We start from the raw sequence: 26,202 nt of genomic DNA, 5'->3' as shown, positions 1-26,202 counted from the left end.
CTCATTCCTTCAGGTTTCAATTGTTGGAGGTATAAAAAAAGTAAAATTAAAATTTTTTTCATCCTCCTTTCTTTTGCTCATTCTTAAACCCATCTTTCTTTCCTCCCTCTGTAATGTATTTGACATTGCATTCACCCAGTTGAATTTACACTTCCTTCTCAGTCTTTTCACAGCTTCGCAGTAATTCAATCTGATGGTTAATAAATTGTGCAGTTGTTTGACCTATTTTGTCAGGTCTCAGATGCCCTGCTTGCTTCACTACAACACTATCAGCTTGCACATTGGGCAACTTATCAAGCAAAATATTAGAAGATTCAACTGAAACATGCAAGAAATTTGATGACGCAACATTAGATGGTCTGATATAGCAAAATTGGCTCCTCATCTCTCAATTCCTGTTTCGAGTTGCATAGCAATCTGTTTTGGACAGATGCTTTTATCATTCCTCAATTAATGGGTCAAAATCCTGCAAATCCCTACCTAACACCAGACTGCTTTATCCTGAAAGATGTTGGAGCTGCTTGATTGTTGTTGGGGCTGCATTCATCCAGGCAAGTGAAGAATATTCCATCACTCTCCTGGCTTGTGTCTTGTAGATGGTGGACGGGCTTTGGGGTTTCAGCAAGCGAGTTATTAGCCGTAGAATTCCCAGTCTTTGACTTGCTCTTGTAGCCACAGTATTATATGGCTGGTCCAGTTCAGTTTCTGGTCAATGGTAACCCTCAGGATGTTGATGAGGGTTTCAGGAATGGTAATGCCATTGAATGTCAAAGGGAGATGGTTGGATTCTCTATTGTTGGAGATGGTCAATGCCTGGCACTTGCGTTGTGCAAATTAAACTTGCTACTTAGCAGCACAAGCTTGAATGTTGCCCAGGTCATGCTGCTTGTGGGCACAGACTGCTTCAGTATCTGTCAAGTCACGAATGGTGCTGAACATGGTGGAATCATCAGCAAACATCCCCTACTTCTGACCTTATGATGAAGGGAAGGTCATTGATGAAGCAGCCAAAGATGGTTGGGCTTAGGACACTACCCTGAGGAACCCCTGCAGTGATGTCCTGGGACTGAGATGATTGACCACCAACAACCACAGCCATCTCCTTTGTGCTAGGTATGACTCGAACCAATGAAGAATACTTCCCGATTCCCATTGACTCAGTTTTGCTAGGGCTCCTTGATGCCACACTCAGTCAAATGCAGCCTTGATGTCAAGGCCAGTCGCACTCACCTCGCCTCTGGGGTTCAGCTCTTTTGTCCATGTTTGTACTAAGGCTGTAATGAGGTCAGGAGTTGAGTAGCCCTGGCAGAACCCAGATTGAGTGTCAGTGGGCAGATTATTTGTGATTAAGTGCCACTTGATAAACTGTTGGTGACCCCTTTCATCACTTCACTGATGACCGAGAGTAGAACAATGGGGCATTAATTGGCTGGGTTGGATTTGTGCTGCATTTTTGTGTATAGGATATACCTGTGCAATTTTCCACCATTCTTGGGTAGATTTTAGTGTTATATTAGTACTGGAACAGTTTGGCTAGGGGCGAAGCTAGTTTTGGAACACCTCTTCAGCACTATTGCTGGAATGTCGTCAGGGTCCATAGCCTTTGCAGTACCCAGTGCCTTCAGCCATTTCCTGATATCATGTGGAGTGAATCGAATTGGCTGAGGAGTGGCATCTGTAATGCTGGGGACCTCAGGAGACAGCCAAGATCGATCATCCATTCTGCACTTCTGGCTGAAGATGGCTCCCAATGCTTCAGCCTCCTCTTTTGCACTGACAAGCTAGGCTTCCCCATCATTGTGGATCCTAAGGAGCTAGGAGCAGGAGCAGGCCACTCAGCCCTTTGAGCCTGCTCCGCCATTCAGTAAGATCGTGGCTGATCTGATTGTAACCTCAACCCCACTTGGCTGCCAACCCCCGATAACCTTTCACCCCCTTGTTAGTCACTAATCTACCTAGCTCTGCCTTAAAAATGTTCCAAGACTCTACTTCCACTGCCTTCTGAGCACGAGAGTTCTAAAGACTCGGCCCTCTGAGAGAAAAAATTTCTCCTCATCTCTGCCCTAAATGAGCGACCCCTTATTTTTAAACATTGACCCCTAGCTCTACACTCTCCCACAACAGGAAACATGCTCTCAACATCCACTCTGTCAAGACCCCACAGGATCTTAAAGGTTTCAATCAAGTCGACTCTTACTCCTCTTAACTCCAGTGGATGTAAGCCTAACCTATCCAACTTTTCTTCATAAGACAACCCGTCCATTACTGCTATTCATCGAGTAAATCTTCTCTGAACTGCTAACGTATTGACATCATGCCTTAAATAAGGAGACCAATCCTGTAGACCTTACTCCAGAGTACAAGTGCCCTGTACAACTGAAGCATAACCTTCCGATTTCTGGAATTAATTCCCCTCACAATAAACAATAACATTCTATTAGCTTTCCTAATTAATTGCTGTATCTGCATACTAGTCTTTTGTGGTTCACGCAATAGAACACCCAGATCCTTCTGAATCTCAGAGCTCTGTTATCTCTCACAATTTAGATAATTTTCTTTCTTATTGTTCCTGCCAGAATGGTCCATATCACATTAGCCCACTTTTACTCCATTTGCCAGATCTTTGCCCACTCACTTAACCTATCTATGTCCCTATGTAGTCTCCTTGCATCCTCTTCACAATTTATTTTCCTACCTATCTTTGTGTCATCAGCAAATTTTGCAACCATGCTTCATCCTAGTCATTTGTATGAAGTGTAAAAAGTTTAGGCCCCAGCACTGATCCCTGTGGCACACCACTTGTTAAATCCTGTTGACCAGAAAAAATCCAATTATGTCAAACCATTTATGAGGACATTAGTAGAGCTTCCTCCTTCAGTTAGTTGTTTAATTGTCCACCACCATTCACGATTGGATGTGGCAGACTGCAGAGCTCAGATCTGATCCATTAGTTGTGGAATCGCTTAATGCTCTCTATCGCATGTGTCAGGAAGATATAATATTATTGGAATTTATTGTAAACTCATATCTGTGTCTATACGTGTGTGTGTCTGTGTGACTTAATTTGATTAAAGGCAGCTGGGGTAAAGGACATTTGCATTTTTAAATAAACCAGACTAGATTGTTTTCAAAGGAGGGGTGACATGTATCACCTAGCTAGGTGAAGCTCAGAAATGGTGTGTTTATTTTTCCCAAAGATTACTGGTAGAATTGGCACTATGATAAATTTTTATGATCACGGAGGTAAAGTCCAAAGACATAGTGAAACAATGGGTATTTGCATCCAAAGGGGAAAATGTGTATAAAGGAGAAAGGCTGTGTGTAAGGGCAGGCATTTTAATAGCTGACGTGAAAAGCCTTCACCTGTCTCAAACTGCTGTCTACAAAGAACTGAAGTTAAGGTAACTCACTTTGGATTGGATTGTTTAGGGTATCATGTTTCTTTGCCTGGGTCTTTTAAAATCTGTGTGTCTTACTGTTGCCTTAATGGAAGTGTAACTGGGAGTTAGTTTAATCTGGGAATTTGGAAGTTATCATTGTAGTAAATTGTCGATGTATGTGTTTAAAATCATTTCCTCTATTAATAAAGGTTTAATTTTGTTTTATGAGAAACCTATAAGATTTGGTGATTTTATTACTACTGAATTCAAGGCACTCATCTTGAAATTTATACAAATTGCAAAACAACTTGTGGCAGTTGTTTCAAGTTTCCTTTTGGGATTTGAGCAGGTCAGCATTTACCATTGGCTGTGCCATAACAACATGCTGATTATGCTGTTTGGCCTGAAAATAGCAAGGCTTCACCAGTTTGGCACCTCATTTTAGGTATGCCTGGTGCTGCTCCTGACATGCCCTCTTTCACTCTTCATTGAACCAGGGTTGACCCCCCCACCCTGGCTTGATGGTAATGGCAGAGTGAGTGGTATGCCAGGTCATGAGATTACAGATTGTGTTTGTATGTGATTCTGCTGGTGCTGATGGACCACAGCGCCTCATGGATGTCCAGTTTTGAGTTGCTCGATCTGTTCAAAATCTATCCCATCTCGCATGGTGGTAGTGCGTGTCCTCAGTTTGAAGATGGGACTTAGCCTCCACAACGACTGTGCGGTAGTCACTCCTACCAATACTGTCATAGACAGATGCATCCGGAACAGGTAGATTGATGAGGACAAGGTCAAGTAGGTTTTCCACACTTTATGGTTTCCTCACCACTACCTTCTCAAGGAAAATTAGGGATGGCAATAAATGCTGACTTAGCCAATGATGCCCACATCCCATGAACAAATAGAGAAGATCAAGTCTTGCACCCAGCCTACATTCTGTGCCCTTGCCACTCTGTGCTTCTTCCAAGTGGTGTTCAACAGGGAGGAGTACAGATTAATCAGCTGAGGGGGGAATTGTAGGTGGTAATCAGCACTTTTGATGATCTGCCATGAGACTTCATAGAGTCCAGAGCCGATGTTGCAAACTCCAAGGGCAACTCCCTCCCGACTGTATGCTATTGTGCCACCACCTCTGGTGGGTCTGTCCTTTCTTTACAGGATATAGCCAAAGATGGTGATGGTGGTGTCTGTGACATTGCCTGTAAGGTATGATTCTGAGAGACAGGCTGTTGCTTGACTATTCTGTGGGACAGCTCTCCCAGTTTTGGCACAAGCCACCATATGTTTGTAAGGAGAACTTGTTAGGGTCAACAGGGCTGGGGCTGCCATTGCTTACGGTGCCTAGGTTGATGTCAGGTGTTCCATCTGGTTTCACTCCTTCATTGTAGTTTGATACAACTGAGTGCCTTGCTAGGCCATTTCCAGATCTATTAATTGAATTTCAATTCCACCAACTGCTGTGGTGGGATTTTAACCTATATCCCCAGATCATTAGCCAGGGCCTCTAGTGATACTATGCCTCTACCTCCCCCTCCCAGAATCTCTCAGTGCAGAAGAGGCCCTTCAGCCCTTCGAGTCTGCACTGACATGTGAGAAAAACCTGACCTACCTACCTAATCCCATTTACCAGCACTTGGCCCATAGCCTTGAATGTTATGACGTGCCAAGTGCACATCCAGGTACTTTTTAAAGGATGTGAGGCAACCAGCCTCCACCACCCTCCCAGGCAACGCATTCCAGACCATCACCACCCTCTGAGTAAAAATATTGTTCCTCTCTCTCACACACGCGCACACACGCACACACACACACACACACGCACACACACACACACACACACACACACACACGCACGCACGCACACACACACACACACCCTCTCTGCCTAAACCTCCTGCCCTTCACCTTAAACTTATGTCCCCATGTGACTGACCCTTCAACTAAGGGGAACAGCTGCTCCCTATCCACCCTGTTCATGTCCCTCATAATCTTGTACACCTCGATCAGGTCGCCCCTCAGTCTTCTCTGCTCCAACGAAAACAACCCAAGTCTATCCAACCTCTCTTCAAAACTTAAATGTTTCATCCCAGGCAACATCCTGGTGAATCTCCTCTGCACCCCCTCCAGTGCAATCACATCCTTCCTATAATGTGGCGACCAGAACTGTACACACTACTCCAGCTGTGGCTTCACCAAGGTTCTATACAACTCCCAACATGACCTCCCTACTTTTGTAATCTGTGCCTCAATTGATAAAGGCAAGTGTCCTGTATGCCTTTTTCACCACCCCACTAACATGCCCCTCCGCCTTCAGAGATCTCCCCCTGAATGATTTCATGACCGACATTTAACCATTGAGGCTGGTAGAGCGACCATTTGGAACCACCCAGTCTCTACGTTCTATCACTTGTTGATTCTGTTATCAATCATTTTAAAACATTTCCACATTGGTTGATGAGTGCCAGGGAAAGAACAGATCCCCCCCTCAGGCATTACGAGCTGTACAAACTGAAAAATACCGAACCTGAGGTCGTCCAGTACCGTAACAGGGCCAAATGTATTGAAAACCAGATTGTCCAATACAAAACTGGACAAATAGCCACCCTTGTATATAGGGAGAAACTGTTTCTGATGGTGGAAGGGTTGCAAACTAGAGAACACTGAATTAAGGTGAATAGCAAAAGGGCCTAGGTCAAAATGAGGCCAAACCTTTCTATGCAGTGAGTGGTTAGGATCTGGAATGCACTGCCTGACAATATGGTTGAGGTAGATGTAATCATGGCTTTCTGAAGGGAATTGGATAATTACCTCGAGAGGAAAAGATAGGGAATGCGGCCTTAGTTGTGTTGCTCTTGCACAGAGACTGCATGGTGTCACAGGCAGAATGATTGTCCTGTTCTGTAACCATTCTGTAGGTAAGGAACCAATTGAATTGAAATGTTCATACACAGAAATCAAGAAGTGATACACATTTAATATCCTTCAGTTTTGATTTAATTTTGCAGACTTGAATTAAATGATTGATTGGATTAAGCTGGAAGCTAAAGTAATGATTTTTTAAAAATCAGAATAAGTGGATTTTTTTTTTACCATAATGAAGAAATTTGACAACCCTCAAGTATAAAATTAACTTAAAAGCATAAAAGCAAAATACTGCGGATGCTTGAAATCTGAAACAAAAACAAAAATAGCTGGAAAAACTCCAGGTCTGACAGCATCTGCGGAGAGGAATACAGTTAATGTTTCGAGTCCGTATGACTCTTCATCAGAGCGCAGATGCTGTCAGACCTGAGTTTTTCCAGCTATTTTTGTTTTTGTATAAAATTAACTTTTCAGGGCCAGTGAGAGTGTTTAGCATTAAATCTCAAGTTAGTATGTATTAAAAACCCAGTTACACTCATGTAAAACTTTTCCTTGGGTTTTACAGTGCAAAAGTGGAAGTTTTCGTTAAGTCAAGAGATCAGTGGAGATTGCAATCTGTGGTAAACCCTACAGAGCCATATGGAGAAGAGTAGACTTACTGACGACAACTTTTGGATTTCTACATTATTCTGCGCCTGTGCAGACTCTGAAGTTGCTGTCAGTTTTAATGGAGTAATGATGGAACACACTGCCAGTTTCTTCTTCATGGCAAAATCCTGAGAGTGCCTCTTGAGTGACAGCCATGAGCTTTAGAAGTACTTTGATTTTCGTTCTTGCCCTACATGACCCAGCAGGCCTGCTAGCATTGTATGGCTTTTGTACCACTGACCAGGACTGTGAACAGAATTGTTGCACCACCAGGAAATTTCCAACAGTATTTCAGTACAGCGATCAATCTATTCTTTTCATAATTTTACATGGATAAGTTCTCTTAATATTTGAAACTTGACAATAGTGTTACTTCACTTCACAGGCATGTTGAAAGTTAATGTCACCTTATATGATTCACAAGAGACCATTAATAGTGGTCCTACAAAAATGGATTTAATTCAGAAAACATTTTTGTTTGCAATCTAAATGCTGATGTGCTATATGCACCAGTACAAATTACCTCTTGCCAAATTGTGGAAGGAGGGTTCTGAATTGTTGGCTTCCAATGTAGGATTTGAAAAAGTGCATTTCAATTGCATTGCAATAAATATCTTACTCATTGACAGGATTGCAAAAATTTTTTGTGGCTCTCTCCTATTGTGTAGCTTGTGGGGCTTTGCAGTTCCAGCTGAAATAAATACATTGCTTGCCTTCAACTCAGTATACTTCAGCCTTAGAACTTGCACTAGTTCGAGGGTTACTGAGGGAGGCTGACCTCAGCAGAAAAGGCAGGAAACCACTGTTCAGTCAAAGAAAGCTGGCTTGGGACAAAATTAGGTAAAGTAGCTAAATACTGGACATTGACACTGGGGTCCAAGGGCCTCGACGAGCCAAGAAACAAATCTGATAACAGTGGCCTATGCCAGTGAGATTCAAGAGGCCTTCTTATTGAGAAGGTTCCCAAATAACAATTGTGAGAGGTATTGCTTGTATGTTTTCTATGGGCCAATCAAATTGTTTAAAAGGAACAGTGACTCACTTGACACTCGGATGGCCAGGAGAGGACTAAAACTGAACTTCTTAAATAAGCTAGATCAATGGAACCAGTCAGCCTGAGCCTGAACTTGAAGGCCATAGTGGTGCTATTCCAGGCTAATCCTCCACCATAATAAGGACACCTGCTTTTGGGATTGTATTTTAATTTCTTAATCAAATACTTTACTTTTTATTACGTTAGGTAACAACTAATACATTTAATCAAAGGTCGCCAATATATACAGCATATAATTTCAAAGTTAATGAATTAAACAAAATGCAGAGATTTAAAAATAAAAACATGGCAGATCAAAACCAATGCAGAAAGGTGTGTAGTGCTACATTTTGGTGGGATGAATGAGAAGAGACAATACGTGTTAAATAGTAAAATTTAAAAGTGTGAGGACCCATGTTATTTTTTAAAAATATTTTTGGGGAATGTTGTGTTCTGTAAACAACACTGGGTGTCTCTTTTTGTGTCTGAGATTCAATTAAGCTGGTATGAGATTGATAGGCCGCTTGGGGGTTCGAAACATGAAAAGGATAGAGGTGTCAGGTTTGAGGTGCAAGTAAATAGGTTAGATTTAACATTTGCATTTTTTAAATAGGTTGAGAGTTTGTTTGAATATCAAAGGGGAGTCAGAGGTAACAAGAAACATGTTTGTATCTTGCAGGAGTTCCATAGGTAAATAGTAGTGGAGTTATTATATTTTGTTGACCTGAAAGCAAAGAGAAGATAGAGGCATAAAAGAATTTATATTTTGGAAGGAACCTCTGAGTTTCAGAGATGAGAGAGCAATGGAACCAGAGATGAAAGGGGAAAAAGATATTTTAGAGTTACTGTGGAGAGCTTAAGGGGAGTTAACTGGAGCTGTTTGAGCTGTTGAGCAACAGCTGGAGCTCTGAGCTGGGAGAGGATGCCGTTTGAATCAGCCGTCCAGTCAAGCCAGAGAAGTCTTGGGCCGCAACAAGCAGTTTTATTTTGAAGTGAATTCCACTGCAGAGTGGAAGAAGGTAGAGGCCATGTGGTATGCCTTTATTGAAGCTACAGCAGTTTGCCATGTGTAATATTACTGCATTTCTTTTTATAGTTAACATCTATAAGGGAGTGTTACCTAGAGGTGTTTACTTGGGAGTTTGACCAAGTATAGAGTTTTTTTGGGGAAGGTTTTGTAAGACTATCTTAATTGTGTAACTGTAAACTTGTGTGCTTAAGTTTTCTTTTACTTTTAATTTTTAAAAATCCTGAATATGTTGCTCATTGGTACGTTGCCTTCTCGTTTTCAGAATACAAAAAAAGAGGTTATGGCCCATAAGCCAAGTTTCCCTCTGGGATTTGGTTTGTGCAGCAATTAACACCGGCTGTGGTCATAAGAGATATGCAGGAACAGAAAGACTTGGGAGTGTACGTACACATTTTTGAAGGTGGCAGGGCAAGTTGAGAAGACTGTTACTAAAACATAGGATCCTTGGCTTTATTAATCGAGGCATAAGAGTGTGAACGCAAGGAAATTGTGCTAAACCTTTTGAAAAAAAAAGCAGGTTAGGCCCAGCTGCAGTTCTGGGTTCCACACTTGAAGAAAAATGTCATGGGCTTGAAGAGGGTGCAGAAGAGACTTAGTATAATGGTACCAGGATGAGGGGCTCCTGTTATGTGAAGAGGCTGGAGAAGCTTGGGTTGTTCTCCTTGATGAAAGAAGGTTAAGAGGAGATTCAGTGGAGGTGTTCGAAATCATGATGCATTATGTAGAGTTTCCAATGGCAGAAGAGCCAGAAGGGGATAGATTTGCGGTGATTGCGAGAGGCAACATAAGGAAACATCTTTTAGACAGCAAGGTCATGATCTGGAGAAAAAAACAGCTTGAAGGGGTGGTGGAGGCAGTTTTACCAATAACTTTCAAAAGGGATGAATAATACTTCAAGGAGAAGGTTTATGGGGTTACAGTGAAAGCAGGTGAGTGGAATCATTTGGATAGCTGTACCAAAGAGCTGGCACAGACACAATGGGCCTTCATATTATTGAATTTTGCCTGCTCCTTCACTGCTTGTCCATCATCACAAGGCTTGTGGAATTAAGATATTGAAGGCAACAATGAAAAGAAGAAATATGATGAATGGCACCTACAATGAGGTTGATTTAAGTGAGCAAAACCTGTGTAGTTGGCCTTATTTTTTCTGCATCCCCTGAATCTGAATCCAGTGGCAAGTGTAAGTCCAGATGTCTCAAGATGAGGAGGGTTACAGTGGATGGTCTGCAGAATCAGATCATGATCCATGCCAAAAACCTGAGCTTTACTTAAAGTCTTGCTGCTATGCATTCTTAGCTGGAGATGTTAGCCTCTGTTAATCTGTCGAATGCATCACAGCAGTCCTCGTGTGGTCAGGAGGTGGGAGTCACCATCACCTGGTATGCAAATCCACAGACTGCCTGCACTTATTGTAGCTTGCAAGCCAACGCAGTTTCCCCAGAGTGGTGCCATTAAAGTTCACCAGCAAATACTTGGAGCCATCGATGAAAGTTGTGTAAGTATTGGAGGACCAAAGATTTGGGAATCATTAAGGGATGTGGCGTGCCCCTAGTTAGAGATATTATCCCTTCTGCTTAACACCACACCCTGATCGCATTGACATATGTATGAATGCACCAAGCAATGAAAGCAGTATTTAAGAGTTAGAAGCATCAGTAATAATGGAGCAATAGGATATGATACCTATAACTGAAAGGTGGTTTATTATTGGACAAGACTAATGTTATGATTCCCATAGAGACCGATACATTGTAGGCAGATATTTGAATTTCCAGTAACTGACTGGAAGGATCTCAAAACAAGATTTCAAGTTTAATACTTTTACTGTAACAAACAAACCAAAAGCAATATTGATTAAACACTATTTAATTAGGGAACTTGGACTCTGAAGTACAGAAAACTTTCCCTATTTAACTTGTAAAATGTTTGAAAAATTCCCCTCCATGGGTATACTTTACTCCGTCCCCTAAGTGGACACTTGATTCTCCAGGAATGAGGCCAAAACTATTCTCAGCTCCCAATGGCTTGCTTTCTTTTTCTTTTTCCAGCTGGGAGACTTCTAATCCACAAACTGACATTGATGGTGAGGTTTGCCCTGGAGATTCCCCCCTCCAGCCAAAGCTAGGCGAATCTTCCAGCCTCGTTTAAATCTCCAAGACCGTGGCCTCTTCAATCTGAAACCGGGCTCCCACCCACGTTCTGCATGATGGACAACAGAGACTGGCTGCCTCTGCCTCTCGGTCTGTCTGTCTGTCTCTCTCTCGCGCACTCTCTCTCTCTCTCGCGCTCTCTGTCTCTCTCTCTCTCGCGCTCTCTCTCTCTCTCTCTCGCGCTCTCTCTCTCTCGCTCTCTCTCTCGCGCTCTCTCTCTCTCTCGCGCTCTCTCTCTCTCTCGCGCTCTCTCTCTCTCTCGCTCTCTCTCTCTCTCGCGCTCTCTCTCTCGCGCGCTCTCTCTCTCGCGCGCTCTCTCTCTCTCGCGCGCTCTCTCTCTCTCGCGCGCTCTCTCTCTCTCGCGCGCTCTCTCTCTCTCGCGCGCTCTCTCTCTCTTGCGCGCTCTCTCTCTCTCGCGCGCTCTCTCTCTCTCGCGCGCTCTCTCTCTCTCGCGCGCTCTCTCTCTCTCTCTCTCTCTCTCGCGCGCGCGCGCTCTCTCTCTCGCGCTCTCTCTCTCGCGCTCTCGCGCGCGCTCTCTCTCGCGCGCTCTCTCTCTCGCGCTCTCTCTCTCTCGCGCTCTCTCTCTCTCTCTCTCTCTCCCTGCCCCCACCCTCTCTCTCTCCCTGCCCCCACCCTCCCTCTCTCCCTGCCCCCACCCTCCCTCTCTCCCTGCCCCCTGCCTCTCTCTATGATCTTTGCGACTGACCTTTTATCTTAAATCCCGCAAGTGGCCTGCCGTGGTCTTTTCCAATCTCAAAGCTAATCTCCATGACAACATAGATCACATGAGCCTGGTATCTGGCTGGAAATGCTAATTAGCTATCCTCTATACCTCCAGCTTCATTCTATCTTGGAATCAAATAGACAGGTTTAAGTATAACCATTTATTAAAAAGTGGCATTCCTAACACCTCCCTGTGAGACTTGGAGGCAAAGAATCTACCCAGGGTGAGTTGATATTCTTATCACGGTCTACAGTGTGACCATCTTACACCTTCTTTCCAGTGGAACAACTTTAACTATGGCACTCCACCCTCCACCCCGGCCACATCTCCTCCCCCCACCCCCACCCTACCACCACCACCAAACCTTAAACAGTCAAGCCACCCAAGCTTCTTAACAGGCAGCTTTCAGAACAGATCACATGACCCCCTTTATTCCTTCATTTTAGCCTAAATTAGAGACAGTGTTTCAAAACATAATTTCATAAACTTTGTATTTGTAACACTAGGAACTTATTTTCCTGCTTATGACATTTTCTAGCTAGTTTGGTGGGTGGTGGGAGAGAAGAAAGATGCGATGGCAGCACTGGTACGCGATTCTGTCACAATGCTGGGCATTAAGTATATACAAAGAGGGCTATACTAAAACAGAATTCATATGCATGAGAAATGGGATGGGTAATGGCCCAATACCTGTATGCTAGAGGCCACTAAACATAGAAGACACCAAACAGTCAAAATGCAACAAAGCAGGAGATCTGCAGACAGTTAAGAGGAATATGTAGGAGCAATCTGGTAATTTTATTAGGTGATTTTTAGCTCTCCCATGGTAGTTTGGGCTGAAGGTAATGCATGTAGTTCAAGTGGGTACCACTTTTTAAAATGCATCCAGGATTTAGTAAATTGGTGTGTTTCCAGCCCAAAAAGGAAAGAAGAGTTGTTGGTTTTAGTTCTGGGACTCAGTGAGACAAGTAAGTGATATGACAGTTAGAAAACAATTGGGAAATTGTGATCCCAGCTCAGGTGGCTAAGACCAGGGGAAATAAGTACCAAATATCATTGTTTTGGACTGGAAACAGCAATGTTGAATAAAAGGGATCTGGCTTAAACTAATTGGGCAGAAAGGACTGCTAACATGCACATAAATCATCAGTGGCAAACCTTTAAAAATGAAGTTAATAGGGCTCAAAATATATAAATGTAGTACTTTCTTAAGGCAAGAAGGGACTGCATCAAAGTATGAAGTTCTATGGATAAATTATTAAATTTAAAGAAGGCATGTCATTAAATTAGAGCTAATAATACTTAGATAATCATGAATATAGAAAGTATAGCAGGAAGATTGGAAAGGCTAAAGAGAATATGGAATAAGTCTACCCAATAATATAAAAGGAAATAGTAAGGTTTTTTGTAAGGAAATAAAACAAAACGATAGGGTAATACCATTCAAGGGCGAGCAAGGGAAGCCCAGTTGTGGAGGACGAAGGTTTGGTGGAGATATGAAATAAGTATTTTGCATGAGTTTTTAGATGTGATTTATGCCTACTGGCGGAGTATATGGAACAATTACTGGAGCTAACGCTAGATAAGGAATTGATTCTTAAAAAATTAGCAGACCTCCAAGATGGACAAGTCACTGGCCCCACAAATGTTTGACTAAGTCCAGTAGGAGATAGCAGAGGCACTGATTTTTCAATCTTCAAATGCACAAATTGTACTGAGACTGGATCATAGCTGCTGTGACACCCTCATTCAAGAAGGGCAAAAGAGTGAAGGATAAACTGGGTAACTGGGTTATTTGATCTAAAACTTGTTGTGGACAGACTTTGAAGTGACCCATTTCCATTTTCAAGAGGTGTTTGACAAGTCATTTCACACAAAGCTTGTTGGCAAATTCAGGTGTATGATATAAGAGGAAATGTAGCAACAGAAATAGCAAGTCATTTGTCAAACAGGAAATGAAGAGTTGGGGCCCGTGAGTTTTGCTCAGACTGGATTGGAGTTGGAGGTATTCACCCCCAGGGGTCATTTTGCACAGAGATGGTCTTGGGTGTAGGAAACATAATCTCAAAATTTATTGGTGTTCAAAATTTGTTGGTGACTCAAGTAAGGAAGTTTTGGCAAACAGTAAGGAGGACTGTGAACAGTTCCAAGAAAAATGTTAATAGAATGGGCTAACAGGTGGCAGATACAATTTAATGTAATTAAATACCAAGTCTACACTGTGGGAAGGAATAAAAGGAATAGGAGCACACATTTACACTTTAAGGTGTGGATGAACAGAGACCTTGGGTTTCAAGTACATAATTCCCTGAAAATGTGCGTACAGGTAGATAAAGCCATTAAAAGGAATTTTGAGTCCAGGAGCAGAGTATAAGAGTAAAGAAGTAGTAAAGTATTGTACAAAACACTAATACGGTCTCAGAGTAGTGTGTTCAGTTTTGAATGTCTCATTAGATAGCATTCATTGGAATTTGACAGGATAGTGTAAAAATAGCTATATTAATGAATTTTTACTTGAGCAGAGAAGGCACAGAAGAGATTTAATCAAGATAGTCTTAAAATCATGAAAATAGCTTTCCCGTCTTCACTCTATTTCCTCAGAGATGTCGTTGTTGAGAGGCTAATCATTTACAATCCTGACCAAGCGCGTGGCTGATATAGGGACCATTGAGGAAAAATTGGATAACTAAAAAAAAATCATTTCATGAGATGTGGGCATTGCTGGCGAAGCCAGTATTTGTTGCCCAACCCTAATTTGCCTTGAGAAGGTGATGGTGACCCGCCGCCTTGAACCACTGCAGTTCATGTGGTGTAGGCACACCCACAGTGCTGTGAAGGAGGGAGCTCGAGGATATTGTCCTGGCAATAGCCAAGGAACGGCGATATAGTTCCAAGTCAGGATGGTGTGTGGCATGGGGGAGCACTTGGAGTTGGTGGTGTTTCCATGCATCTGCTGCCCTTGTCTTTCTGGATAGTAGAGGTCATGGGTTTGGAAGGTGCTGCCTATTGTGACTGATGCAGTTGGTTTAAAAATTTAAATTAAAAAATCCCAGAGGGAAACTTTAAACGACTGTCATACACTATAATTTTAATTGTTATGTTTGAGATACAAATCTAAATTCAGGAATCAGTCCTTGAGGTTTTACATTAAACTAATTGAAATACTATTAATTTACACAGGTTAAAATATATATACACATGGCTACAAATTACTACTATCATAACTTTTAACAAATTCCCAAACTAATCTCCATTAAGGCAACAGCAATCCATAGACATAACCAAACAGCAGGCAAAGCATTTTCACCGTACAAATTCAGAATGAGCTTCTTTCACTGTGGAGCCAGTTGGAGGCTTGCAGCTGCCTTTTGATCTGTGGCTCTGCACACCTGAAAACTACTGAAGTTATACTTACCACCAATGATTGAATTCAAGTTCTCATTGTCTCACCAGTCTCTTTGAGCTTTACCTTTTAACAATGAAACCCCATTCATTGTACCAAATTTTATTAGTAATATAAACATATTGCTTGGTAGCTGCAAGAAAGGTGTCAAGTTTTCACCCCACTTCTTGAATGCTCTATTCAAAAAATGCAAATACACTCTACTTCTCTTTACATTTCAAACTAGTACATATCAAAGCACCCAGACTAGCTCGCTTCAATCCAATTAAGACATACCTGCAGACTAAACCTCTATTTTAAAAGAAAAATATTTTCCAAAATATTATATACATTAATAGCCTCATGACATGTCGAAGGAGCCTTGGTGAATTGTTGCAGTGCATCTTGTAGATGGTGTGCACTGCTGCCACTGTGCGTTGGCGGTGGAGGCAGTGAATGTTGAACGTGATGGATGGTGTGCCAAACAAGCGGGCTGCTTCATCCTTGATGGTGTTGAGCTTCAAATGTTGTTGGAGCTGCACTCACCCAGGCAAGTGGAGAGTGTTCCATCAGACTCCTGACTTGTCCCTTGGAAATGGTGGAAGGCTTTGGGGAATCAGGAGGTGAGTTCCTTGCCGCAGGATTCCTCCCCTCTGACCTGCTCCTGTAGCCACAGTATTTATACGGCTGGTCCAGTTCAGTTTCTGATCAATGGTTAAACCCCAGCATGTTGACAGTGGGGGATTCAGTGATGGTAATGCCATTGATTGTCATGGGGATGATTGGATTCTCTCCTATTGGAGATGGTCATTGCCTGGCGCTTGTGTGTTGCGAATGTTATCTGCCACTTAAAAGCCCAAGCCTGGATATTGGTCTGGTCTTACTGCAAATGGGCACGGACTGCTTCAGTATTTGAGCCACAAATGGTGCTGAGCATGGTGCAATCATCAATCAACATCCCCACTTTTGAGTCCTCATGACCCTTCGGCAGAACTGAGTATAGTTAGGAGAGAGGTGAAATATAAGCTGGTCTAAGGTGGGGGGCGGGGGGAGAGAGAAGTTGAGGGTGGGGTGATTGTGGGGATAAGCAAGCAGTGATAGGAGCAGATAATCAAAAGATGTCACAGACAAAAGGATCAAAGAGGTGTTGAAGGTGGTGATATTATCTAAGAAAAGCGCTAATTAAGAATGGAAGGCAGGATACTCAAGGTACAGCTCTAGTGGGGGTGGGGTGGAAAGACTAACAAAGTTTTAGTTTTAGATTTAAAAATAATGGAAATAGGTGGGAAAAGAAGAATCTATATAAATTATTGAAAAAAAAAAGGGGGGGAGAAACGGGGTGGGGATGGGGGGAGGGGGAGTTTAAGATCTAAAGTTGTTGAATTCAATATTCAGCCCGGAAGGCTGTAAAGTGCCTAGTCGGAAGATGAGGTGCTGTTCCTCCAGTTTGCGTTGGGCTTCACTGGAACAATGCAGCAAGCCAAGGACAGACATGTGGGCAAGAGAACAGGGCGAAGTGTTAAAATGGCAAGCGACAGGTTTGGGTCTTTCTTGCGGACAGACCGCAGGTGTTCCACAAAGCGGTCGCCCAGTTTGCGTTTGGTCTCTCCAATGTAGAGGAGACCGCATTGGGAGCAACGAATGCAGTAGACTAAGTTAGGGGAAATGCAAGTGAAATGCTGCTTCACTTGAAAGGAGTGTTTGGGCCCTTGGACGGTGAGGAGAGAGGAAGTGAAGGGGCAGGTGTTGCATCTTTTGCGTGGGCATGGGGAGGTGCCATAGGTGGGGGTTGAGGAGTAGGGGGTGATGGAGGAGTGGACCAGGGTGTCCCGGAGGGAACGATCCCTACGGAATGCCGCCAGCGGGGGTGAAGGGAAGATGTGTTTGGTGGTGGCATCATGCTGGAGTTGGCGGAAATGGCGGAGGATGATCCTTTGAATGCGGAGGCTGGTGGGGTGATAAGTGAGGACAAGGGGGACCCTATCATGTTTCTGGGAAGGAGGAGAAGGCGTGAGGGCGGATGCGCGGGATATGGGCCGGACACGGTTGAGGGCCCTGGCAACGACCGTGGGTGGAAAACCTCGGTTAAGGAAGAAGGAGGACATGTCAGAGGAGCTGTTTTTGAAGGTAGCATCATCAGAACAGATGCGACGGAGGCGAAGGAACTGAGAGAATGGGATGGAGTCCTTACAGGAAGCGGGGTGTGAGGAGCTGTAGTCGAAGTAGCTTTGGGAGTCGGTAGGCTTGTAATGGATATTGGTGGACAGTCTATCATCAGAAATTGAGACAGAGAGGTCAAGGAAGGGAAGGGGTGTCAGAGATGGACCATGTGAAAATGATGGAGGGGTGGAGATTGGAAGCAAAATTAATAAATTTTTCCAGGTCCTGACGAGAGCATGAAGCAGCACCGAAGTAATCATCGATGTACCGGAGAAAGAGTTGTGGGAGGGGGCCGGAGTAGGACTGGAACAAGGAATGTTCCACATACCCCATAAAGAGACAGGCATAACTGATTTCTTCTCCACTGATGCTGCCAGATCTGCTGAGTTTTTCCAGGTAATTCTGTTTTTGTTTTGGATTTCCAGCATCCGCAGTAGCTTTTAGCTTTTTGTTTTTATCCGCACTTTTGACTTTGTGATGGAGGGGTTGTCATTGATGAGGCAGATTAAGATGGCTGGGCCTAGGACACTACTTTGAGGAACTCCTGCAGTGATATCCTGGGACTGAGATGATTGACCTCCAACAACCACAACCATCTTCCTTTATGTGAGGTATGATTCCAACCAGTGGAGAGTTTTCCCCTTGATTCCAGTTGACACCAGTTTTGCCAGTGTACCTTGGTGCCATACTCAGTCAAATGCTGCCTTGATGCCAAGGGCAGTTACTCTCACATCATCTTTGAAGTTCAGCTCTTTTGTCCACGTTTGGACTAAGGGTGTAACGAGGTCAGGAGCTGAATGACCCAGGCAGAACCCAAACTGAGCGTCAGTGAGCAGGTTGTTCCTGACTAAGTGCCACTTGATAGCTCTGTTGATGACTCCTTCCATCATTTTACTACTGATCTAGTGTAGATGTCTGATGTGGCAATAATTGGCTGGGTTGGATTTGTCCTGCTTTTTGTGGACAGGACATAACTGGGAAGTTTTCCACATTTGCCGTGTAGATGTCAGTGGTGCGTCTGTACTGGAATAGCATGGCGAAGGGCTTCAGTGCTATTGCTGGAATGTTGTCAGGGCCATACCTTTAGCAGTATCCACTATCTTCAGCTGTTTCTTCATATTATGCGGAGTGAATCGAATTGGCTGAAGACTGGCCTCTGTGATGCTGGGGACCTCAGGAGGAGACCGAGATGGATCATCCACTCGGCACTTCTGGCCAAAGATTTTTGCAAGTGCTTCAGCCTTGTTCTTTGCATTGATGTTCTGCGCTCTCCTGTCATTGAGAATGGGGACATTTGTGGTTCGTTGTTTATTTGTCCACTCCCATTCATGACTGGATGTGGCAGGACTGCAGAGCTTAGATCTGATCCGTTGGTTGTGTCACTTAGCTCTGTCTATCATCAGCTGCTTTTGCTGTTTGGAACGCAAGTAGTCCTGCATTGTGGCTTCACCAGGTTGACACCTTATTTTTAGGTATGCTTGATGCTGCTCCTGGCATCCCTCCTACACACTTCATTGAACCAGGATTGATCCCCTGGCTTGGTGATAGAGTGGAGGATATGCTGGGCCATGAGGTTACAGATTGTGGTTGTGTACACTTCTGACTGCTGCTGATGGCTCACAGCGCCTCATGGATGATCAGTTTTGAGTTGCTAGATCTAGTCGAAATATATCCCAGTTAGCACAGTGGTAGTGCCTCACAACACAATAGAGGGTATCCTGAATGTGAAGGTGGGACTTCGTCTCCACAAGGACTGTGCGGTGGTCACTTCTACCAATACTGTCGTGGGCAGGAACATCTGTGACAGGTAGATTGGTGAGGACGAGACAAGTAGGGTTTTCTCTCTTTTGGTTTCCTCACCGCCTCACACAGATCCAGTCTAGGACCTATGCCTTTTAGGACTCTGCCAGCTTGGTCTGTAGTGGTGCTACTGAGCCACTCTTAGTGATACATTTTGAAGTCCACCACCCAGAGTATATTCTGTGCCCTTGTCACCTTCAGTGCTTCCTCCAAGTGATGTTCAACGTTATGACGTGGTAGATGATGTGTGCCAGACTGATCAAATCCACAAGGAAAATTTGGCCATGATGCTACAACAGTTTTGCAGTTTGTGTTTATTATGAGAAGATGTGTACACTGAATTCAGAATTAATGAGTCCATAAAGACCTTTAGCAATTTTAAAAATGAAATTAAAATATTTATTAAGAAAAGATTTTAAGTACATACATAAGACTACAATTACTTAGTACTGTAACAAATCCTAACGTTTCTAATTAACTTGAGTCCAAATTACACGCACCCTTTAAGGCAGAAGTCCAAAATAGATTTTAGATTTAAAAAAACAAGTCAGCACTTTACCCACTTGTCTGTGGAATTCAAAAAGCTTGTCTCCAACTTTAGTTACTGGACACAGCAGACTTCTGCAAGCATGGCTGGAGGCTTCCCGAAGGCTGTTTCATACACTCATGTTAGATCTTACATGGCCCCCCCCCTCCCCCCCCAAACATAGCCTTTCATTCTCCTTTATATATGTTCCTCCCTCTTTAATATGGAAGTTCCATTGTTCCATATGTCTTTGGAACTTTACCTTTTCCATATAAAAATCTTTCATGTTGCCAATATTTGGGTAAAATAAACACACTGCTTAGCCTTGCTTATCTGGCTAGTTGTAAAAATCCTAACACTCCATTGAAATTCAAACAACCCCTTCACTTATCTAAAAATGCAAATTCCCTTCACACCTTACATGCTAAGGCCCCATCTGTGTTTACTCATTAGCATTTCAAGTACATTTCTACACATAACTTCTTTTGATGATTTCAAGCTTGCAGTCTACCTGACTCTAAGATAATTAAATCACACAGAAAACCAACTACACGTACACCCGTAAACCTACTTTACAACAAACCAGAATAATATAATGAAAATTATTATACTTTTGTGACAACATGGAGGAGTACTGATTCATCAGCTGAGCGGGGGTGCGGTAGGTGGTCATCAGCACTTTTGACCTGATGCCATTGACTTAAGAGTTGATTTTGAGAATTCCAAGGGCAACTCCCTCCCAACTGTATGCCACTGTGCCAGAGGGACAAGGTATACCCAGGGATGGTGATGGCGGTGTAAGGTATGATTCTGTGAGTATGATGATATGAGGCTGTTGTTTGACTAGTCTCTGAGACAGCTCTCCCAATTTTTACACAAGCCCCCAGATGTTAGTAAGGAGGACTTTGCAAGGTTGACAGGACTGGGTTTGCCATTGTTGTTTTTGGTTCTGAGGTCAATGCTGGCATTTCGTTTGGTTTCATTCCTTTCTGTCAAAGTTTTTTTTAAGAGTCAACCACATTTTCGTGTCTAGAGTCACATGTAGGCCTGACCAGGTAAGGATGGTATATTTCCTTCCCTAAAGGACATTCGTGAATTAGATGCGTCTTTCTGACAAACAATGGCGGTTTCACGGCAACTATATCGAGACAAGCTTTTTAATTCCAGATTTATTAATTGAATTTAAATTTCACCAGCTACCGTGATGGGATTCGGACCTATGTGCCCAAAGGATTAGCCTGGGCCTCTGAATTACTAGGCCGGTAACATTACCATTGTGCCACTGCCTCCCTTATTTAAAACAGGGGAAGATGTGTGTTTTGGCAAGAGTGAGACTGTTTGGATTGTTCTAGCCAAAAAAAGGCCAAGGTACAATGGTCTGAATGGCCTCTTGTGCTGCAAACTGCTATAGTTCCATGCTACTAAGCACAGTCCTGCTATTTTACCTTTGTGTCAACACTTGCATACTTCTGGCAGAGGTTACTAGCCCACAAATGGGAATTGGAAGCCTCAAAGATTTTATTTGGCAATGGGACTGAACGAAACTGTGGCACACCATTCTTTGCCCTACCTTTGTATACAAAATTTCAAAACAGGGACATGTGGCGTTTGTGGCCCATTTATCTTTTGAACCACGAACAAACTGAAGGTGAAAAAGACCCTATTGTTCCATAGTTTTGGTACTAAATTGAATTTGTAATAAATTAATAGATACATTTTTAGCAACAGCTGTCTTTATCATCAGCTCAAAATTGAATGCATCATAACTAGACAGCTTTATTGATGACCATGTCTGTTCATTTATTTCAGGGACGGGAAGGAGCAAAGATTGATCCGTGGGAAGATGCAGACTTTCATATTTATAAAATCACTGATCGATTTGGCTTTCTACAGTAAGGCTCAGTATTTCTTTTTAGACTTGTGTTTTGAAGTTCAAGTTCTGCACCAATTATTTTTGTAAAAAAAAGGAATATATAATCAATTAAAGGATTTGATTTGATCTGGAACTTAATGTGCTTAATAGTTCATTATATTGCTCGCTAAGAGTGTTCATTTACTTGCTGATGAGGTCAAATCATGCAGCCTGAATTCTTGCTCGAATCTGAATTTATTTGCAAAAAGCCATTCTCACAAAGTTTTCACATGTTTTGAATTGAACAGGTTTCCATTCAGATTATGCATTGCAAAAACTTGCAGTTTTTTTTTCCTGAATGTGCTTTATTCATCGTGGTCAGCATCTGGGCCAGGTTCAACAAATCTTTAAGGGTAAAGTGGGGACGCCCCCATCCCCTGCAAAATGTCCTGCATTTATTTTTTTTAACTGGCCTGCCCACAACATCCCATTTCATAATTTATACTTTCAAAGATAAAGATTATCTAAGCTTCTGAGTTGTGCATGATAAAAGGCCTCATTTTCTGCAAACTAGGCTATGAGCTCACTGTCCTGAGCTGTCCTCCTGCAGCAGTTACTTTGGAAGTGATGGAATACATGGCAGTAAATAAGCTTGAATGGGATTTGGATATAAGTGGAAAACCACACTGTCTGCATGGCTTTTCAGAATATTGGGGACCTGTGGTTCCTTTGAGTGGTCTGGAACTGCTCCAAAACACAGACACAAGGACACGCATATGCACACGCTCACCATGCACCTCATTAGGATGTCTTGGAGGAATTTTGCAAGAAATAAGGTCTGATTTCAGGTGGCTACTCAGCTGACAAAGTTGATGCTTTGAAAAAACTTTCAAGCTGGCACTTTTGTGTGTAACTTGGGGTAATACTTGAATAAAAGAGAATCTCTTTGATTTATCTTGCTCTTAAATGGAGAAATATGGATGCCTCAAATAATTTCTGCTGTCAATTAATAGAAGTGTTTCTAATCCATATGGACTAAAATGCATGTTTAAATAAGTTGGGATTGATGTTTCTTTACCAGTGAAATGGCACAACAATGCTTTTTCTGGAAAAAAAACCTTTAAAGCTCATAATTTTGCTAGTTTAAATACATTGCAAGGAACTGAAATGACTGACCATCGTCTCTCAATTGTCTCTTCTCTGTCCTCAAATCAGTTTCCCCACAGAGGTTTTCTGCTATTGCTGCTCTTCCCTACTTACAGTATATTATGAATATTAGTACAAAATAAGCAGAACAAATTATTGTGCACAAGAGAATAACAAACTGTAGCTATGTTTAAAAAAAAAAAGCAATATCATACAGCAGAAAACAGGTCTTAGATCACTTCTGGCAAAATCATGTAATTCACTATAACACAAAATCTGATGATAAAAAGCACTTGGAGAAGTAGAACATAATTGTCACCTGTACGTTTTATAAATTGAGCAAAGAATTGACTGTGTTCTAAGGCAGCAATGCATTTCAGGGTAAGATGACTTTGATGTGTTATTTCCTTTCTCGTGTGTTCAGATATGCTTTAATATGTACTGTGGTTTGAATCTGTTTTCCTGTCATTTCACAATAAATAAAAATGTGTTAAAAAGATAACCGCTATCTCTGAAAACCAGGCACAGATAAAAGTGTTGAATTCATAAACCGTCGAAGATGTTGACCTTGACTTTACCGAAGAATATTTAACTCCTTGTCTTCCAATTTTTCCATTTGAAATTTGTGCAATACAATGTATCTTTTTTTATATTCGTTCATGGGATGTGGGCATCACTGGCTAGGCCAGCATTTATTGCCCATTCCCAATTGCCCTTATTCAGAGGGCATTTAAGAGTCAACCACATTTGCTGTGGGTCTGGAGTCACATGTAGGCCAGACCAGGTAAGGACAGCAGATTTATTTCCCCAAAGGACATTCATGAACCAGATGGGTTTTTAAGATAATCAGCAGTGGTTTTGTGGTCATCATCAGACTTTTGATTCCAGATTTTTATCGAATTCACATTTCACCACCTGCCATGGTGGGATTCGAACCCAGGCCCCCAGAGTGTTACCCTGGGTCTCTGGAATATTAGTCCGGTGACAGTACCACACAATGGTATCTTTTCATTTTCTGTTGTGTGACTGACAGACCAGATTTAGTGAATGGAAATTTAAATTGTACTGATTTTGGTGTTTGGCCCATTTCTATATGTTGATAACATAAGTATTTCTTGAATTCAGAATGCATATCTATTACATTTGAGTTGACATGTCATAAACTTGAAATGCGATTTGATAGGCCAACTTTGCAATTAATTTTGATCAAAGTAAAGCAATGTTGTTCATGCTACCCTATTGCCAAAGTGACGTAATAAAATCAAATCACAGTAACACATTTTGTGGACTGCATAGAATCCTTGTGATGCACCTGATAGCTTAATGGATCAAGATTTTACCACTTCAATCATGGTGCTTGATTTCTAAAAGTAAAAATTCAGAATGTTTTGAAATGTTAGTGCAGTTAAAAAGTGCAGATGATTTTGTTCAGTGTAGTGAAAGATGTATTGCAGATATGATTATTGAAACCTCTTTTATTTTTGTAAACAGTGCTAAAGAACTACCAATGCCTGATGCAGTAGAAGAAAGAGTAAGTAAAAAGAAAAAATTCTAATTGCTGTCCGGAGTTCCTTTTTTTGAAAAGCTGTAACCCCATTTATATGATGTAGTGCAGTAATCATTTTGCTGGAAGAATTTTTTAAGATCAATTGGATAATGAAGTGACAGAGGATAGCTTAGACACTTCAGTTGACAAAATATGCCAGTTTTTGAAATTTGAACAAATCTGAAATAGATGTCTAGAATTTTGAACAGTAAATGACTCCTCCTTGATTATATTATGTTGACAAAACAGTCACTAACAAATGATAATTTGTTTGCAGCCATTTGAGGTGCTGCCTGGAATTCTTTTTCTGCTACATACTGAGAAATCTGAAGAGCTTATCATTAAATTATTTTGATTGTAAGCAAGCTAGTTGACAAAATGTCAGCAGTGCATAAATGGCTCAATTATCAAATTTTGTAATAGGATTCAGGCTAGTTGACAAAAATATTCGGGGAAATTCTTCTGACAAATATTCTCTTCTCCATGCAGAGCCTTCTCATTTACACAATTTTTTTGACTTGGATTCTGGCTGTAAAGTTCAGAGACTTGTAATCAACAGTTCTGAAAATTATGTATTTATACCAGTGAAATAGAATCTTCAAAACACAATAACAAAATAGTTTAATGATTTATGAAATTGTCATTTGTGGTAGTACAGAACTTGAATATTGGTGAAAAAAAAGACTTTTTGTCAAAGCTTTTCATCTGATTTGCCCTGATGAGTGCAAGATGAAAAGCTTTGACAAGAAGTGTCTCTTTTTTTCAGCAATACACAAGATTTAAGAAATGATAAGCTGCATCCCGCCTGCCCCATCTTTACCACTAATTCTCCATGCCTTTCCCATCTCCACCACTAATTCTCCATGCCTTCCCCCTCTCCTACCCTGCCCCCTAACATGGCACTATGCACATGCAATGAGTAGTGGACACTATAGGAAAAGGGTAGCACACTTTTGGATGCACTTAAGTTTATAAAGCTGGATGCTGGCCAGGTGAAGATTGGTGTCGTCGCATTTAATGTTGACAAAGACATAGATGAGCTGCGGTAGGATTAGAGTTGCGGTGAAGGTGTAGAAGCGATTGTGAAATGCTGCCAGATGATGGGGGAAGGAAGTGGGGACACAGGTAGAATGAGTAGAATAGGAAGGGGTTAGGCTCCAATGGGTGTGCTGGATCACAAGGTTGATGGTCATCTTACATAGGCAAATATTATACCATGCTGATTTAAGAAAAAAATACAAAGTCCATAATCTATTGTACACCTACGATTATGAAATTGGAGGTTAAAATTCACAAGGTTCTGAACTCTCCATGGAGCTTTGCTGGTCGCTTTGCATAGCCAAAGATTGCAGGTGATTTGCTTGTGATTTCCCCTCCATTGATTTCATTTCAGTTTACTTTTAGATATCAATTCAGATGCTGTCCAATTTATAGTTCATCCTGTATTGAGTATAGAAAAACAAAGGGTTGACTAACTTGTGAAAAATGACCTCAATTTTATTTTAGCTTGTTTGGAAGACTTGTTAATAGAATGTTATCACTTACACTGGAAATCACTTTTAAGAAATGTATGAAGCAAATAGATGAATGTTTGTTTATTTGGTGTTGTCTGTAACATTTTGGCAGCAAACAACCTGTTTTATAATCAGAGTTCTTCTGTCTTGTATCCTACTTTTAAATATCCATAGTAATGAATTGCTAACTTGTGATTACAGTTAAAGCAAATTGAGATTGAAAGAACGGGAAAATGGCTAAAAATGTTGAAAAGCTGGGACAAATACAAGAACGGTGAAAAGGTAAATCTGCCCTGTTGATTAGTTTCACAAATTTGTGTACAAGCTTATATAGAAATGCAATTTTCACATTTATGCTGGTTGCTTTGGTACCGTTGGATATTTTATTGTAAACAACATAAATGTTCACAAAGTTTGCAAAGGTGCATGTGCACTAAATTATT

General features: G+C 41.8%; 1 protein-coding gene across 3 annotated transcripts in view; it reads left to right on the top strand.

The window, feature by feature from the left end:
* usp6nl (USP6 N-terminal like) overlaps positions 1-26,202 on the top strand; it is a 242,110-nt gene that overhangs the window by 106,247 nt on the left and 109,661 nt on the right. For all 3 annotated transcript variants that reach the window (XM_078553022.1, XM_078553020.1, XM_078553021.1), the window contains exons 4-6: positions 21,511-21,593; positions 24,191-24,230; positions 25,961-26,041. In XM_078553022.1, coding sequence (XP_078409148.1) covers positions 21,511-21,593; positions 24,191-24,230; positions 25,961-26,041 — 204 coding nt within the window. The remainder of the gene's footprint in view (positions 1-21,510; positions 21,594-24,190; positions 24,231-25,960; positions 26,042-26,202) is intronic.

This window comes from Cetorhinus maximus, chromosome 12, assembly GCF_964194155.1.
Source record: "Cetorhinus maximus chromosome 12, sCetMax3.hap1.1, whole genome shotgun sequence".
Taxonomy (NCBI): Eukaryota; Metazoa; Chordata; class Chondrichthyes; order Lamniformes; family Cetorhinidae; genus Cetorhinus; species Cetorhinus maximus.
Note: the sequence above shows the minus strand (reverse complement) of the source record. Positions and strands in the feature narration are given on the sequence as shown.